The 16,538-nt window shown below is 47.3% G+C and overlaps 1 protein-coding gene across 1 annotated transcript in view; it reads left to right on the top strand.

The window, feature by feature from the left end:
* nab (NGFI-A-binding protein homolog) overlaps positions 1-16,538 on the top strand; it is a 223,685-nt gene that overhangs the window by 122,261 nt on the left and 84,886 nt on the right. Inside the window, exon 6 of the mRNA XM_084608183.1 lies at positions 9,150-9,338. Coding sequence (XP_084464309.1) covers positions 9,150-9,338 — 189 coding nt within the window. The remainder of the gene's footprint in view (positions 1-9,149; positions 9,339-16,538) is intronic.

Raw genomic sequence — 16,538 nt, 5'->3', positions numbered from 1 at the left:
AAGAGTGCGAGAAGGTGTGCAACTTTGTACGTTAACACTAAAGCGAGAGCGTACGGTGAACTTTTATCTACTCTATTTTCAGCAAGTAGCGTCTCAAATTAACACACTCAGTTTTGCCTCGCACCATTGCACAAGATTCTTATTGCCGATGTCAAGAATATCAAATTCACTCCAAATTGCTCACTGACCAACTATATACCACTCCACATTCACGAATTCCCTTTAGAAGGCAGTTGAGTGACCTTGTTTTTTTTTTGTTGTTTTTTTTTTTGCATCGTTTGTTTGTTTCTTGCACTTTGTTACGGACTATCTGATTAGCAGCACGAGGTTGTAGCAGGCGACGTATTTATAGCGAGAACCTATCCTGAAAATGTGAAAGAAAAACAATTCCGCTATATAGTATTGTACCGCGGTAGCAGCTCCTCCGCAACGCCACCCACTGGGATCAGTTGGTGCGCTCCCGTTGTCACAGGTCGCGAGTGGTTTCAGCAAATCACATTTTCTAGCTTGACGTCCCCCAGCTATTGCATGTCTGTAAACACTCGTGCTGGCATGAGTGTTTGGCATCAACCAGAGAGCCGCTGAAAATCGCATCATAGTGACACACAACGTGGGGAAACCACGGGGTCTCGATGAGCAGTGACTTAATTTTTTACTTGGTTGCCTTCGCGACAGTGTGACAGGTCTTTTACGAACAGTGGCGGCGCTCTTCATTTTGTGATATGTGGCAGGAAAAGCGCACAGGCACCAGTTTGTGGGGTTTAACGTCCCAAAGCGACTCAGGCTATGAGAGACGTCGTAGTGGAGGGCTCCGGAAATTCGACCACCTGGGGCTCTTTAACGTGCACTGACATCGCACAGCACACGGGCGCCTAGCTTTTCACCTGCATCGAAAAGCGGCCGCCGCTGCCAGGATTCGATCCCGCATCCTTCGGCACAGCAATCGAATGCCCTGACCACTGCACCACTGCACCACTGCGTCTGGCGGGGTCAGTCGAAACTGTCAGTTATACATGCTCACCTTCCAAACGTGGTCGCCTTATCCTCAATACTCATGGCTACTTTGAGGCTGCCCGACGGTCGCGATTGCCTTAGAGATTTTGATATCTTGCTGCTCTCGTTGACATAGTATAGTTACTGCCTCTTTGAGGCCGTAGTCGCTGCTGGTTGTGCTGGCCATTTCAGGTTGTCTGTCTAGATAGGACAAACCTTGCAATTGCTGTTTGAAAGGCTGGAAAGCCTTGAGCCTGTTCGACTAGTGAAAGCTGACCTCAGGATATCCTTCTTGGGCATAACGTTGTATTTCGCGCTTCACACTGAAGACTTCGCGTTCGACTCTTTGCCATAAAAGACGAATTAGCTCAAAATTTCAAAATGTTGTCTTTTTCCGAAAATAATTACTCCTTAAGAGTGCTAGTCCAAGAAAGACTTCAAATTTTCATAACTAGAAAAAACCCCAAACTTTTTTTTTTTAGCATTAATGATTTTGTATTTGGGGCTGAAAGCATCACCTGCATTGTACAAAAATTCCGTAATGCCTTTTTTTTTTCAGTTCAAAGGTGGTCAAATGTCTAAGGTTACTTCATGGCAGAACTGCTTTTTCAAGGCCCTCAGAAATGGCTGCTTGCAGTGCAGTACTATGGCAGTACGCGTTCTTTCACGTACTTTGCCGCGAGGAAGAAGCGTCAGCCATGATAATCGCCGTGTTCGCTAGCACTCTATCACTCTCGGTGCTACGAGGGTCTGCTGATAGGTTTTGAGCCTTACTCAGAAAGTTAATGAGCTGTAAAGCTACCACGTTAGTTGACATATAGGACTACCATACAATTACGACATATTTTTCCTGTAGCTTCGTATGCCTGCAATTAAGATTCTCCCTAGCGCTGATCGGACCACTCATTCGTAACATTAGTTACCTCCAAAAGAATTCCAAACTTTTGCCCTCTAATGCGATTTTTTTTGGGGGGGAGGGGGGGGGTGTATTCGGGAACTGATGATATTGGGGGAACCAGATTGGGCTAATAGGGCGGATGGGGCATCTGAAAACCTTGGGAGGCCACATTTACAAGGCTGGCCCCTGCAGTGTGTGTTATGATGCATTGTCAAGCAACACGATAACACCTTTGGAGAGCTTTCCGCAACATTTTTCATTAATATTTTGCCTCAGCTTTGCCAGTAACAAACAGTAATATGCTGCATTGATAACTGAAGCTCTTGGGAGGTAGACTACGAGTATGTATCCCTTCATATGCCCGAGAATGTCTGCCATTTGCTTCTGTGCTCATATTTGGGCACGAAACCCCTTAGCCGAATGAATACGCGCATGCCTAAGTTCCTGATACTACTCCTATAAAATCAGCTACTGTATACTGTTTCCGCATGCCTCCTCTGCTGTTCGGTTGTTAGATGTATGCGAATCCCCTTGGCTGTATGCTTTCTCATTCCTGTATGCTTTTATGGACAATGGCGCCAACTAGTCTCGCTTCATATATTCCCAGATAGGTTGCATACATTTGGCTGATATTCGGCTGTCCTTCTTGTTCGTGTCATGAACGACTTTCCCATTTGCAGGCAAGGAGACAGGCCGTCCAATTGGTTGCTCACTTTCAATACCGAAATGACCTGTTTTAAGGTTTACAACCAAACGTTGGACTGGGGCATATTAGGGGTCGCTGTCACCTAAACGTTGTGGCATTTCATCGCGGATCTCCTTTGCACTCTTCCTTTATATGTTCTCTATATATATAGCAAGAAACGAAAAGACAATTAAAAACAGAGATATGTGGTTTTTGCGCTATGGAATACAGCAACACAGATAAATACAGCTCGCAGTTTACAGCTTCCTAGCTCAATTTCCTCGGGATATACGGTTGAATACTTATCGCCACTCTATCTTTAAATATTAGAATATCCCCGTAATGTTCGCCAATGGGTGCAGTAGATAGTGCTGGCCGCCTAATCTATCAATGCCGACGCTAGTCGGTGCAGGCATCCACCCGTCCCGTATTAGTTGCTTTAAACGTATACGATCCGGTTACAAGTGTATAAGATGTTGCATTTGTGCGCCAGAGTCAGCCATGGGATGAGCTACATTTAATGACTGGCGACGCAGCAGGGCCAGTCAGTCACAGGCACTGAAGACAATCAACGGATCGCACCGAGCCGTGTTACATGATCAAAGACAGGCTCCGCGCAAAGCGTGGCGTCAACAGCTCTCGATTTATCACATGCGTTTGCAAAGAGTGAGAAATTCGGTGCTTGCACAAATTATTGAGCAGGCTGTGAAAGCGGCTGCCTTTCGGCAACCGCTTGACTCGGCGACTACAACTTGTCCGGACGGCAGCCTTCGCTGTGGATGTGTCTGATTCCTGTGCATAGCCCTGCTGGTACCTTTGTTCTCTTTCCCGCGCCCAGCGCGGTGGCCATTCGAGAGGCCAGCCGCAATGCTCTGTTTGCGACGCTTGCGCCGCTGGTTCTCGCGGTCGGCGGCTCAGGCAAAAGAAACAAGCAGCGCGTGCAGCCCGACCTGGGCTCATCTTTCTTGCATGACTCCTTTTTACTCGACGCACTTTCGAATTTGTGTATCGCTCTCTCCGTTTGCTTGACCGCCGAGTAATTTTGATGGCGCGCTTTTCGAAGCGCATACGTTTGTGGAGGCCATTTCTTGGCTCACTTCTTTCCGCGCAGCCCCGATTCTTCTTTTCTTTCATGGCGTGCTTGCTGTCGGGCGTTCCCTGTGGCTCTCCTTTTTTTTCTTTATTTTTTTATCTGAAATATTTGCGTTTTTTTTTTCTTCTTCTTCGGGCCAGCTTCTTCCCCTTCAATCCCCTTGATTGGGGCGTCCGCTGCTTTTGCCATGTCGACTTCCGTGCTCGCTTTGTTTGCTGCTTCGGCGCGGCGAGCCGCATTCGCTCCTCCCCTCCTTACCCCTTTCTTTTCCTCTTTTTCCCGGCCGTGTTTAACGTGGCGTTCGATTCCACCTCTTTCGCCTCTTGTTTCCTTTTTCTTTACTTTCCCCGACGCACGCCGCTTCCTCCGCGCGTGCATTTTTGGTGATCCTTTGTCTTTGATCTTCTTTTTTTGCATTAATTTTCTCGCGCTGGCTGCGCCGCGAACAAGAGACGCGAGGGCTTGGAAAATCATCGAGGCCGTAAAAGAGAAGTTGCAACCTTTGCTTGAACGCGGCGCGGTGTCTTCTGGCTCTAGCTGCTTTCTTGCTTTGCGCGCACACTTCTTGCGTTCCCTTTTTTTATTCTTTTTTTTTTTCGAGAGCTTGGACTCTTGTCCGGTGATTTCAAATTTGTGTCCCTTCTTCCCTTTACTTTTGCGTTTCTCCCCAAGTTTCGGCTTCTTTTGCTCCTGTTTTCCTCCTGGCTCGTTGTTTGGCAGGGGGGATCCATTTCATTAAGCGAGAGTTGAGAGGCAGTCAAAGAACGCGCGCAGGCGCAGCTGTCGAGACGCACGAGTAAAAGTAATCTCTCTCTCTCTCCCTCTCTTTAAAAAGCACTCATAAGAAAAATAACTAGCGAGCAGGAGAGAGGGTACAATTAAATCCAGAAGAACGCAGCGGTCTGCCCGAGGCAGCAGAAGCCATGCGAAGTAATGCTAAAAGCGAAATGAGAACAAGAAGAGCAGGTTATCACGGTGGCGAACTTGCAGAAATACTCGATAATGAGAGGCGTTGTCTTCTTATTAACAAAGGACGCATGGTGTCGCACTTATTTCTAGCTGTAAAAAGTAATAAACCAAGACGACGAACAAAATTTTTGTTTGGAGTGACAGAAGCGAGTTGGTTTGGTTGCTTTCATTTTATACAAGGCTGCATTTTTCTGTATTAAGACACTGCAAAGAGCACCTACGCAGCAGGCACTCGCGTATACCGGCGCCAAGCCTGCGATTGGGGAGGCCATTCAGTGCGGTCGTGCCTCCGCGCCGCAGTTGACTCATGCGCACAGTGGCCTGCGTAGTCACTTGCAAAGTCCACAGAGGCTCATTACTTTCACAACACCGGTTATGAGGGCGCATACGACCTGCAGCTATTTCTTGGTCTCCATGAACACTGAAAGATTTCCAGCATTAGTAGTCATGCCATCTTTGGCGTTACTTAAGGAGACTTCGTGGTGACCTTCCAAGAAAGATTTCGAGCAAGGCACTAATCCCGCCACTAATATTCCACCTGAAGACGGCCGCATGAATGAATTTCGCAGTTAATAACAGTTTTCCACCCCTGATACCCGGGGTCGTGTAGGGACCACCTCAGGTTAGGGGCATAACTATCCTCGGAGTTGCAGCGGCAAGAATTGCGTATCGTATGCATTGGTGGATCAGCTGCCACCTTTATAAATCATGCTCTTATGAGGACGGCACGCCCCAGCTGCTGGAAGAGAGTTGAAAAAAGCTTGGCTCATTGGAGTGGCTATTGCCGTGTCGCATAAGGGGGTGCTATTACGCTCTGAAAGGCAGTAACATTGCAATCAACTTACACCATAGTCGTGCGAATGATTTGTACCAGATGTCGTCACTTGCAACTTGCCAGCTTTACGCTGACACCCTATACAGTTTCCATTGGGGAGAGATGCCGTATATTGAGGAAAGCATGGGTTTTGGGTTATATTTCTCTTTATTTTTATTTTTACCTACCCTGACCTTTCTCTCTCGCTCACCTCTTTGATTTCCGCTGCCGCTTCCTCACTATCTCTTTATTTCCGCCGCTCAGTTCAGGTGCTTCACCGGGGCTGGTAAACATCTTTTCTTTCCGTTGAATATGTAATAAAATAACCACATACTACTATATTATTTCTTGGCACTCATCTGGCTCCCCACACAGTGGGGCCTCTCCTGAAAAAGTGAGTGGTGGAGTTTTCTCTTGTGCTGCCATGTCTTGTGTGACTGGCTCACATGTTGAAAGTGGCTGTTCCGCGAGTCTTAATTTGCAGTACCCCATTTGAGAAATCATATGTATCCTTTCTGTGCAGCGTTAGTTGTCTTGTAAAGCAGCTGAAAACACGAAGGCGTCAAAGAGTGCTCTGGGTTTATAAGTTCTTGGCTCAGAGGTGGATTTAAGGGGTAAGGGGAGGTGTGAAGAGGGAGAAATGATGGGGCCGTTAGTTCTCCCTCTCCCCAAAGGATTCATTTAGATTGCAAAATCATTCTAGAATTCATTCTGTTTCTTAAGAAGTACAAAATATACGTGATTTAGACGGAACTGCCCCTCCAGGAGTGGCCTGTAAATCTGCCCTCTCCCCGCCCCGCCGACGCAGTTGTCAGGGAACTCGACTGCTGTATCCAAAAGTGCAGGATCGAATCCTGGTCGCGGCTGCTGCTTTTCGATGGTGGCGAAAAGGAAGGCGCCCGTCTGCTGTGCTATGTCAGTGCATGTAAAGAGCTCCAGCAGGTGGTCGGAACTTCCGGAGCCCTCCGCTACGGCGTCTCTGATTGCTCGAGTGCAGATAGAGGCCAACATTTCTTAAGCTCTAAGCAGCTTCTAAATTTCTCCAATTAGCCCTGTAACTTTTCCAACATCTGAAGCTCAAATTGGCAGACCCCCCTCTCCCTATGCGTTCGCAGGCTGACCCAGCATTCCTATTGAACCGCGGTTATGAGGCCAGTGCGTATAGCCATAAGCGGCTATAACGTAGTGGAATCCCCGATTGCTTTTTCCTTGCGATAAGAGAGCGTGTCCGTCGAGGCACTGTGCACTTACGTGCTAGCGAGAAGAACATATGCGGCTTCACTTATTGGACAGCCCCTTTTGGCGTTCGGGCTCTTCTTAGTCAAGATGGCATTCCTGCATACTTTGCAGTCGGAGCGCCATGATCTTTACCGCTTCACCTCTGATTATCGAATGGCTAACGGCTAGGGTGCCGGTGGCTTGGTACCTGTTCGCAGTTGTCAACGCCACATTGGCAGGAACGTGGGCTCAAGTTTAGTTGTGCGCAGGGCTCTGCGTACGCAACGTGCTTGCGTGTACGCTGTAAGTAAGCGCGAGACGCAAGCATGCTGCCGTCTTCGCGGCGCTTGCGTACACAGCGTACACAACGTTGCCGCTCCTTTGCACCTACTTGAGAGAAAGGACTGAGTGGCCGCTGTCCACATATATGCTTGATTGTTCGTTCTTCTTCGTTGCGTTCGCTTTTAATTGTCGCACTACCAACCATATATGTAAGCATTTGGGTTGCAACCAGATGTCGTTATTCGAAGTTACTCGAAAATTTTAGCTGTTAGCGTTATATGTGCAGTGTGTACGTTGTCCATATAGCAACCAAACTGATCGAAGCACGCACAGATATCGAAGCCGGTAGAATGTTCGGTAACAGGGGAACAGGAACAAAATACATGTTTTCCTATTATAGGAATTTGCAGAACTCAACTGGGAAGAGGCGGCGATTGAAGATAATGGCGGATACCCGAGCAATATCCGATTTAGCGATGACATCGCCTTCGCCGAATCGAGAAGTGGTCGATGACGTTGGCAGAGTGGTCAGAACTACGGGTATTAGATATTAATGTGCCGACAACAAAATTAATATTCACTATAGCCGCCGAAAGGAATTGCCGTTTACGATAGGCAGCAAATAATTTGAACTTGGGACAGTAGACTTGGACCACGAGAATAAACTAGCTTAGGTAATAAGAATGGAGGTGCAGTGGGTTCGATAGGAACCCTCAGGTGATGCATGAATGAATGCGTGATGATGATGATAATAATGATCTGCTTTATTGGCGGAAAAGCAGCTTTTGCCGAATGTCTCCATTGCATAAGATGTCTTTTAATCAAGGTCAGGCCATAGACCCATTTTCCATTATATTTGGCCAAGGGCAGCCGAGCATCTGACCCCGGGAAAGATTGTATCCATCTGTCCCTGGTAGGTACTTCAGACACAGAATCTTTCGCATGCCAGGTGGCTGCTCATACCACTATATATAAGGCCACCTCAGCGTCGTGATGGGTGTAAATTTGTGTGATAGAGAGCAACATATCAGAATAAGAGTGGGTGAGGGAATAAGCGCGCGTCAATTATCTCCTAGTTGAAGTCAACTTTAAGAAACTGGCATTGGTCCATTTCAGAGCATTTAACACGAATACAAAATAACTGAGTGTCCCTTAAGTGGTAACGGAGTGGATTCGCATCGTGGGAAAGCATACAGGAGGTGGTACAGGGTCAGGTGAGCGGAAGAGATTAGGAAACGCGGAGATGAACAAGCTTGCGGGAAATAAGGCAGATGGAGCCAGCACAATGCATAGTTAATCGGGGGGTATAAAGTCAGATTGTGTTGAAGGTTGTGACACATGCATTGTCTTACTCTTGGACAAAATCAATTCGACTATTGGCCGCTGTCACAAATATTAATATAAAAAGTTCCTCGCCTGAGCGTTAAAGAGCGTTTACTTTGTAGACAAAGTACACTACGTGCGCCTTGGACGCTGCGCTTGCCAGAGTTGGCTAAACCTTTGAGTAGGTGTGAGGCAGCGCATGGTAACAGGCGCCCGCTGCACTTCTTTGAAAGCTTTTTTTGCAGGCGCAGAACTAAAACTTTTTTTTTTTAATTGAAAGGCGCAAGGTAGGGTGAAACACGAAGAGGGCGATAGGACCAAGCGCCACTTTCCATGCTATCTCTCTTATTTTCTGTTTGTATTGGTGCCTATCAAATATAGGGTGAGCCATGACAAACTACAGTACAACAGCAAGTTCTCTTAAACCGATTCGCATATACCTACCTAATTTTGTGTAGGTGCCGGCGGCCCACGAAAACGTTCAGGTCCTAACCAACCAGACTGTGTTGGCTGCTACGTCTTCTATTATTTTTGTCGGTTGCCTCCATTGCAGATGCCCGCGCAAGCAGTTTTGCTGTCTTGGTACATGTGATGTTGATGGAATAGTTAATATCTGTCTGCTCTGCGGCCTGCACTCGAAGATAGAACGCGGCTATTCGATTGTGAAATAGACATTACATACTCCGAGGAAAAGAAAGCTCTTCGTCGGTGTGCGAAAATTGAAAACCATCTTAAGAGCAAGCATTAATATTGCAATATTTTTACGACTGCCGAGGCCGCAGGGACAGGAGATCGGTCATTAAACCAATGTCCATCGACGCTGTGATTTATCGCATAGCTTATCGTGAGCTCAATTGTTGCGGTGACGGCGCAGGGACTTCTGGGCTCCGGCGGGGAGGCGTCGGAATCGGCCGGGCGGCCCCTGACGCCGCCGACACCCGTGCTGGTCGAGGCCCAGATCCGACGGCTGGCAGAGTCGGCGGAGCTCCTCGTACGCTCGCTCCCTCCGCACGCCTTCGTCGACCCCAGACCGCACGGCCGAAGGATGTGTAAGGACCTAGAGGTAGGTGTGCACGTGGCCTTCTTGCCCGAGCACTGGAACGTTAAACGTTTCAGTGAGGAATTATTATTATTATTATTCAGTGAGGAACGCGCATTCGGTGCTCAAAGCGCAAAGCTTTATGGCGACGAAGCCCAGGCACATGCTCCCAAGCCATAGCCTGAGTGCGTGGGTGAAAGCCGACAGGGTCATGGGAAGACGAGCTACAGTTGTGCTTCATGGCCGAACTTGACTAGACAAAAGCTTTTAGACGGCGTATATGCGAGCGGACACCAAGGAGAGCATCAAGAAAATCGCTACTATGAGCTCCTTATATTTTCATTGCTTTCCTAAGATTTCTGTGCTTCCCCAGAGGCATTTTTCGTAGTTTCGATATATGAAAGGGTTGAAACATTTAACGTGCTTTTCCATGGAAATATGCTAGGTCCAGGCTCAAGGCGTTTGCTTCCATGACTTAGCCAGTTCATCTCACCTCCTCTCTTCATTGTTCCAATCTGCCGTCTTTTTCCAGCCTCGAGATGTTTAGGAATGAATCATATTCCCTGATTACGCGGCCAAAAGTATTGGAGATCCATCTTCACGATCTCACCTTCTAGCGGATAGCCAGCTAGGCAACCAGAGGCTGAATGGGGGCTTGTTTCACTGACAATCCTCTTATGGTGACACTAACACAAGTTGCCCTCTCACTTCCGGGGAACAAAGCGGGAAAAGCCAGAGTTGCATTCCTGCAGGATGGGCTGATATTTTCCACACTGCAAACATTGTTTTCGAGATTGAAAATCTCTAACTTGATCGCGTATGAATAGCTATAGATTTATTCACTTGGTAGATTCCGTACGTTTTGAAAAGTCACATTCAATGCCGCTTGTTGGCGTTTAATCTATGCGACTGCATGTCTCCATCAGTTAAACGCAGCGAAAATAATGTGTTACTACTGATTTCAATAGAAGCCGCCGGCCAGCAGCCTCCGCAAGTTCTGCTCTTATGTTTGTACTGGCGAGAAATAACTTTTGTATACTTTCTATTAGGGGGCAGGGGGGGGGGGGAAGTACTGGTGAATTGCTGTTCATTATCTGAATGCGAGTCTGGAACACTTGTGATCTAGGCGGAGCTTTCCGGGGGCTCTATTGGGCCAGCAGCGGAACAACTCATTCGGCGTTCTTTACGCTTTCTAGCATGCGTCGCCTGCTGTGTGACGGGAGACTACACACTTTCGGTTTCCAATGTTTTATGACGTTTCTGCAGCTACGGAACAATCAGCGCTCGTGTTGCTGTGCTTGTTCAGCCGTCGTTTTTTTTTTTTTTTTTTTTTTCGCGCTGATTTAATATGTACTCGATAGGTCTGCAACGTTCGTTGCAGTCGAGACACTCAGAAGCCACCTTTCGCCTCAATGTTCTTTCTCCGATACTGCACCTTTTCCCTTTTCGTAAGCAGGGCGGCATCATTTACTGGTCGGCCGCGCTAACTCTCGCTTTTTGAGGGCACATTGAGGTGCAGCCCGAGCTCTGTCACTTCTGGGTCTTCTTTTCCTTTCTCCCCAGCTGATGGCGCTTCCTATTGGAGGTCAGGGTGCAGAAAATGGAATTGCGTGTTCTTGGTCCGTTTTAATGTGTCGGCATATCCTGGAGGAGGCGTCTCCTGTCCGTCAGCCTCGTGTTGACACGGGCAGCTTTTCTTGCTCGTCAGCGGCCCCGCGGGACCTGGAGGGGCTCGAAAGCTGAGCGTGCTGACGCGTTGTTTGCTGCCTCGGGCAAGCCTTCGAGTCGCACACAGCGCATCGCGTCGCGTGCGGATGTCGTTTGGTTCTCGTAATTCCGCAGCGTATATTTCCTCTCGTGTGTGACAGGCTAACAACAAAGTAAACTCTATGTCCAACTTACGGGGAGGGTCGCACTCCCTGAGGGGCTCGCCTTCTTTGAGTTGGACATGTACACAACTTTGCACTAGCTCCTGAAAAGCATCATTGGCTCGAGTACCCGCCCGGCGAAAAAAGAACATCATGGTTACCGCGGCTGCATAGCCCGAGATTCACTGACAGCTGCATGTTGGCCGCTGTGAACTTATTATGTTGTTTGTTTATTAGTACGAAAGCATTCATACGATCGTTAGAGCCGAGCAACAAGCTTGCTTCTGCCTGACTCAAGATTGGCTCGTCAGATCATGATGCAACTCTCTGTGTCCTGGCACGGGCAATTTAAGCAGTGCTTTCTCTCTGTATTATCGGTCTATAACCATGGTTAAACACTACGAATAATGTTTTTCCTGAACCACGACTTCGCATGGTGGTCAGGCCTAACTAAAACTGTTGTGCTTTGCATATGCCAAGCTCGGACCAACAAAAAAAGTAAATAAATGAACAGTAAGAACGGAGCCGAGTCGAACCCACAAATTTCTCGAGGAATGCGAGTGCGGAAAGCCGTAATCGCCGCATCCGATGACCCCGCGCGCAGACTGCAACACATTCTCGCACTCTAATTCATTGCACTTCGTCGTCTCTATCAACGTCCATCTGTAAGCAAGACCTCGCACACGTCCTACTCTGTTGAACAGCTGTAAAACTGTGCATTTCAGATCGTAAGCGCTACTGCTTCCATTATTCAAGGTCATTCATCTGTACAACCTAGCTCCTGCGCATGCGCCAGTTTCATCTGCGCATTGTCACATTATGGTGCGGCAGACCAACGGCACTCGCAGAAGGCCGGGGGGGGGGGGGGGGGGGGATATCGTGCTAGAAAAACTGGCCACCCTGCATACGCAGTGCCTGGTGTCATCGACGGTACCGGAACCATGGAAGAATGCAAACATTATCCTCATTCACAAGAAAGGGGACTCTAAGGACCTTAAAAATTACAGACCAATCAGCTTACTGTCTGTTACGTATAAGGTATTTAATAAGGTAATCGCTAATAGAATCAGGACAACCTTAGACTGCAATCAAGCAAAGGATCAAGCAGGATTTCGGAAACAGTACTCTACTATCGATCATATCCATACCATCAATCAGGGGATAGAAAAATGCTCGGAATATAACCACCCCTGATACATAGCATTCATTGATTACGAAAAAGCATTTCACTCAGTTGAAACCTCGGCGGTGATGCAGGCATTGCGAAATCAGGGAGTAGACGAGCCGTACGTGAAAGTGCTGGAAGATATATATAGTGGCTGCACAGCAACCATAGTTCTGCATAAAGAAAGTAACAAAATTCCCATAAAGAAAGGTGTTAGGCAAGGAGGCACAATCTCCCCAGTACTATTCACAGCTTGTTTAGAGGAAGTATTCAGAGACTTGGAATGGGAGCAGTTAGCTGGATAAGGGTAGATGGAGAATACGTCAGTAATCTGCGATTTGCTGATGACATTGCCTTGCTAAGCAACTCGGGGGATGAACTGCAAATAATGATTGATGACCTAGACAGAAAAAGTAGAAAGGTAGGCTTGAAAATCAATATGCAGAAGACTAAGGTAATGTTCAATAGCCTCGGGAAGGAACAGCAGTTTACATTAGGTAGCGAAATACTGGAAGTAGTAGGCGAATATGTCTACTTAGGACAGGTAGTAACCGCAGATCCGGACCACGAAAAGGAAATAACAAGAAGAATAAGATTGGGATGGAGCGCATTTGGCAAGCACTCGCAGATTATGACTAGCGCAGCTTACCGGTATCGCTCAAGAGGAAAGTATACAACAGTTGCATCTTGCCTGTACTCACCTATGGGGCTGAAACGTGGAGGCTAACCAAGAGAGTTCTACTTAAGTTGAGGACAACCCAGAGGGCTATGGAACGAAAAATGGTAGGGGTAACATTAAGAGATAGAAAGCGTGCAGAGTGGGTCAGAGAAATAACTCAAGTTACTGACATTCTAGTGGAAATCAAGAAGAAGAAATGGGCATGGGCAGGACATGTAGGGCGAAGAGAGGATAACGGATGGTCGCTTAGGGTAACAAACTGGATTCCAAGGGGAAGGAAAGCGTAGCAGGGGGCGGCAGAAAGTTAGGTGGGCGGATGAGGTTAAGAAGTTCGCAGGGGTCAAGTGGATGCAGCTAGCACAGAACCGGGTTAGTTGGAGATATATGGGAGAGGCCTTCGCCCTGCAGTGCGTATAGTCAGGCTAATGATAAAAATAAAATGAAAGACCAAAAGTAAAGAAAAACAGCTGCGCCGCGCTTTCGCTCTGTCGGCCTGTCGCCAGTGGATCCGCGAATGACGTCAGCCTCACAGTCACGTGGCCGCCAGCTGCGCCGTGCGCTCCTCCTCCACCACGCCGCTGATTTAATCCGATGCTTCCGCCGCCATAGGACAGCTGCTTCCAGAGGATATGCGGGGAAGCTGGCTTACTGCGGCTCGCTTCCTCAGTCTAGCCATGGATGATGTGGTGCCTGGGCCGTTGATGCCTACTCTGTCGCAAGCGTCAGGCTCAATCCTGCTGATGTATATACTCATGAGCGAGACCTGCCTCGCTAGCCACAGGGAACGAGGTTGTGCGAGGTTTACCGTCGAGACACCAAAACAACGAAAAAGCTGACTGGCCCGTGCTCTGAACGCTTACCAGCAGCTATATTACGCTCGTTAACTATAGGCTGAGACCCGCCAGAGTTTTTATTCATGTCTTCTTTTTATTGCTACTTTCTTTCAGATGTATTGTTTCTATAAGGGTTGTTGCTCTGCCGACCACCTGACTAATTAACCTGGCTGTAGGCGAGAAAGCGAATCCACAGAACCTCTCCTCCGTTGATGAAAGCAGGCAACACTTTGTGGAGACATAAATAACGGCTTAGCCAGGAGACCATGCAGAGCCGGCAATGGAGCCCCTCACCAAAAAATGGATTTACTTGGCCATCATCTTTAATGTGAGACGAGATATTCGGCAAACTAGATTGCAAGGGAAGGAAAGCGCTACAGTACAAGGGGCGGTAGGCAGAATATTAAGCGGCATGATGAAATCAGGGATTTTTCGGGAATCAGAAGGATGCGTCTGGAACGAGCAGGTTCGGGTTAATTCTTGAATGCAGTGGGTGCAGTCAGTCTGATGAAGATTTCTAAAACTGGTATTATGCTGCAGATATTTTATTCTTGAGCTCTCATTGGCTCTGAAACGCATGCTTTAGGCACACTTTTGCCCACGTGTTGTACAGTACGATTGTGCTTTAACTCCCTGTTTCTAGCATACTTTAATTCCACGTCCTTCTTAGCTCCAAACTGTTCGCAATAATATATGCATCCAGTTAGAACGCAGTGTTCCCTCTTTGGTTTGCGTCACCGAAATGAAGGTCGGAGATCGCAGTGCCGGCCACGTTATACTCGGATAAATATCATGCGACACCTTTCCATATTTTCAAGAGTGATGCATGGCTTTTCTAATAAGATGTCAATTTTTAAATCAGATTTTCAAGTTCTTTAGAGACTTCAGCGGTTTCTGCCTTCATGCTAAGTATATTAATTTGGTTTCTCCGGCTTTTGTTTTCTTGGTCATCCACTTTAGTCATAAAGATTGAAAAGCCGTTTTTAGCGTTGTTATCGTCAATCTCGATTCTACCATTTCTGTATTTAGGTTGATTATTGCGCTCATCTAAGGAGGACCTAAACCATGCATTTTCTCGAGAACACCAGCAATACCAGCCTCAATTTATTCTTGTTTATCTCAGAACGCTAAAGATAGAAACTGCGAGGTTGCTCTTTCCATGCATTAGATATGTTTCAGCAACATCTCGCGATCCGTTGGGCATGGATTGCCCTAAACCTCACTGCACACCATTATCCTGTTTAAATGAAGTAATACAGGAATACAAATAGCCCACCTCCAGTAGACATGGCCGCAACAGTAAAAAGCGGTTATCTCAATTTGTGCAGGCAAGTAGGATTAGCATGGAGAAAGTGAAACAGACTATCAGCATGCTTCCTGACTTGTCGCTACCGTGCGCTGGTGAACATCACTGGGTTGAAGCCTTTCACATCCTCCGGCGTGTTCGTGGGATCTAATGTCACCATCAATGACGCAAGTACAGCTGCTATCACGGATCACATGTAGATTTGAAAAACGCACTGGTTTTGCACGTGTGGGTCCATACAAGCCGAGTTATAGATTTAAGATAATCTGTAGTCATCGTTGTAGCTCCACGGTCTAACAGCGGTTATTGCACTACACAGCGAAAACCTGCCAAACGTAGTGAAGCGAGAATCTTGGTTGTGCCTGTTAGAATGCACAATGATAAGAGGCAGCACGAACACACAAGGACAAAACAGCGCCAGTCTTGTCTTGTGTCTTGTTCTTGTCTGTTCGCGCTGCCTCCGATCTGTATGTAGTGAAACGGACTTATCGGCATATTTCCTGATGTTTTGGTGCCGTACACACGGCAGCGCGAACAGACAAGAACAAGACGCAAGACTGGCGCTGTTTTGTCCTTGTGTGTTCCCGCTGCCTCTTATCATTGTGCATTCTGACCAACAGGCACAATCAACTTAATGCTTGGTTCATTTTTCATGCTTTAATTACTTCCTAACTGTCCTGCGTCCCCTAAGGGTTTTTTAATAGTTGGTTGCTTTTTCATGTTTTAATCCAGTTATGTGTCTGCGCACTTTTTGTCCGTTGTTTCGTGACAGACTGCGCATTAAAGAAGTTCATCTGCCTGGAAGGGTATTAATCACTGTGGCGTGAAGCCCAACCGGTATCGTGTAATGCACGCATGTATTAGCGGGAACCAGCCACGCGTCGGTCTGCAACTTGCTACTCCGGCAATACAGTCTCGAACAATCGCCGACCGTGAAAAAAAATTACTTAAGCAACAAACAAAAACAAACGAAAAAGCTTGATCTAACAAAGCCGCTAGTCGTAGACAGGTATACGGGAGAAGTTCAGCGAAGCTTTTTGAGGGCTGCAGCCATGCAAGACGGACACTGCCTTCCTTTCAACATCATTCCTTTCCCGGCAACAGCGGCATATGCTCGTCAGCTCTCAGTAACATGCATGAATGCACGCAGGCCAACTGCAGTGGGAATCGTTTCCACTCGTACACACCTCGCATAGGTTTATTTGAGCATGGCGTGTAACGATTCACAAAGTGCTTGCACCTTTCACAAAAGACTGCACTGGCAAAATAAAAATAATTGCACTAATAAATACTTTGGTTTGGCTTACTTTACGGGCCATAGGAAAATTCAATCATCTGGGCTTCTTTAACGCGCACTGACATTGCACAGCATA

This window comes from Amblyomma maculatum, chromosome 6 (assembly GCF_055883805.1).
Source record: "Amblyomma maculatum isolate TAMU_Amacu chromosome 6, ASM5588380v1, whole genome shotgun sequence".
NCBI lineage: Eukaryota > Metazoa > Arthropoda > Arachnida > Ixodida > Ixodidae > Amblyomma > Amblyomma maculatum.
Note: the sequence above shows the minus strand (reverse complement) of the source record. Positions and strands in the feature narration are given on the sequence as shown.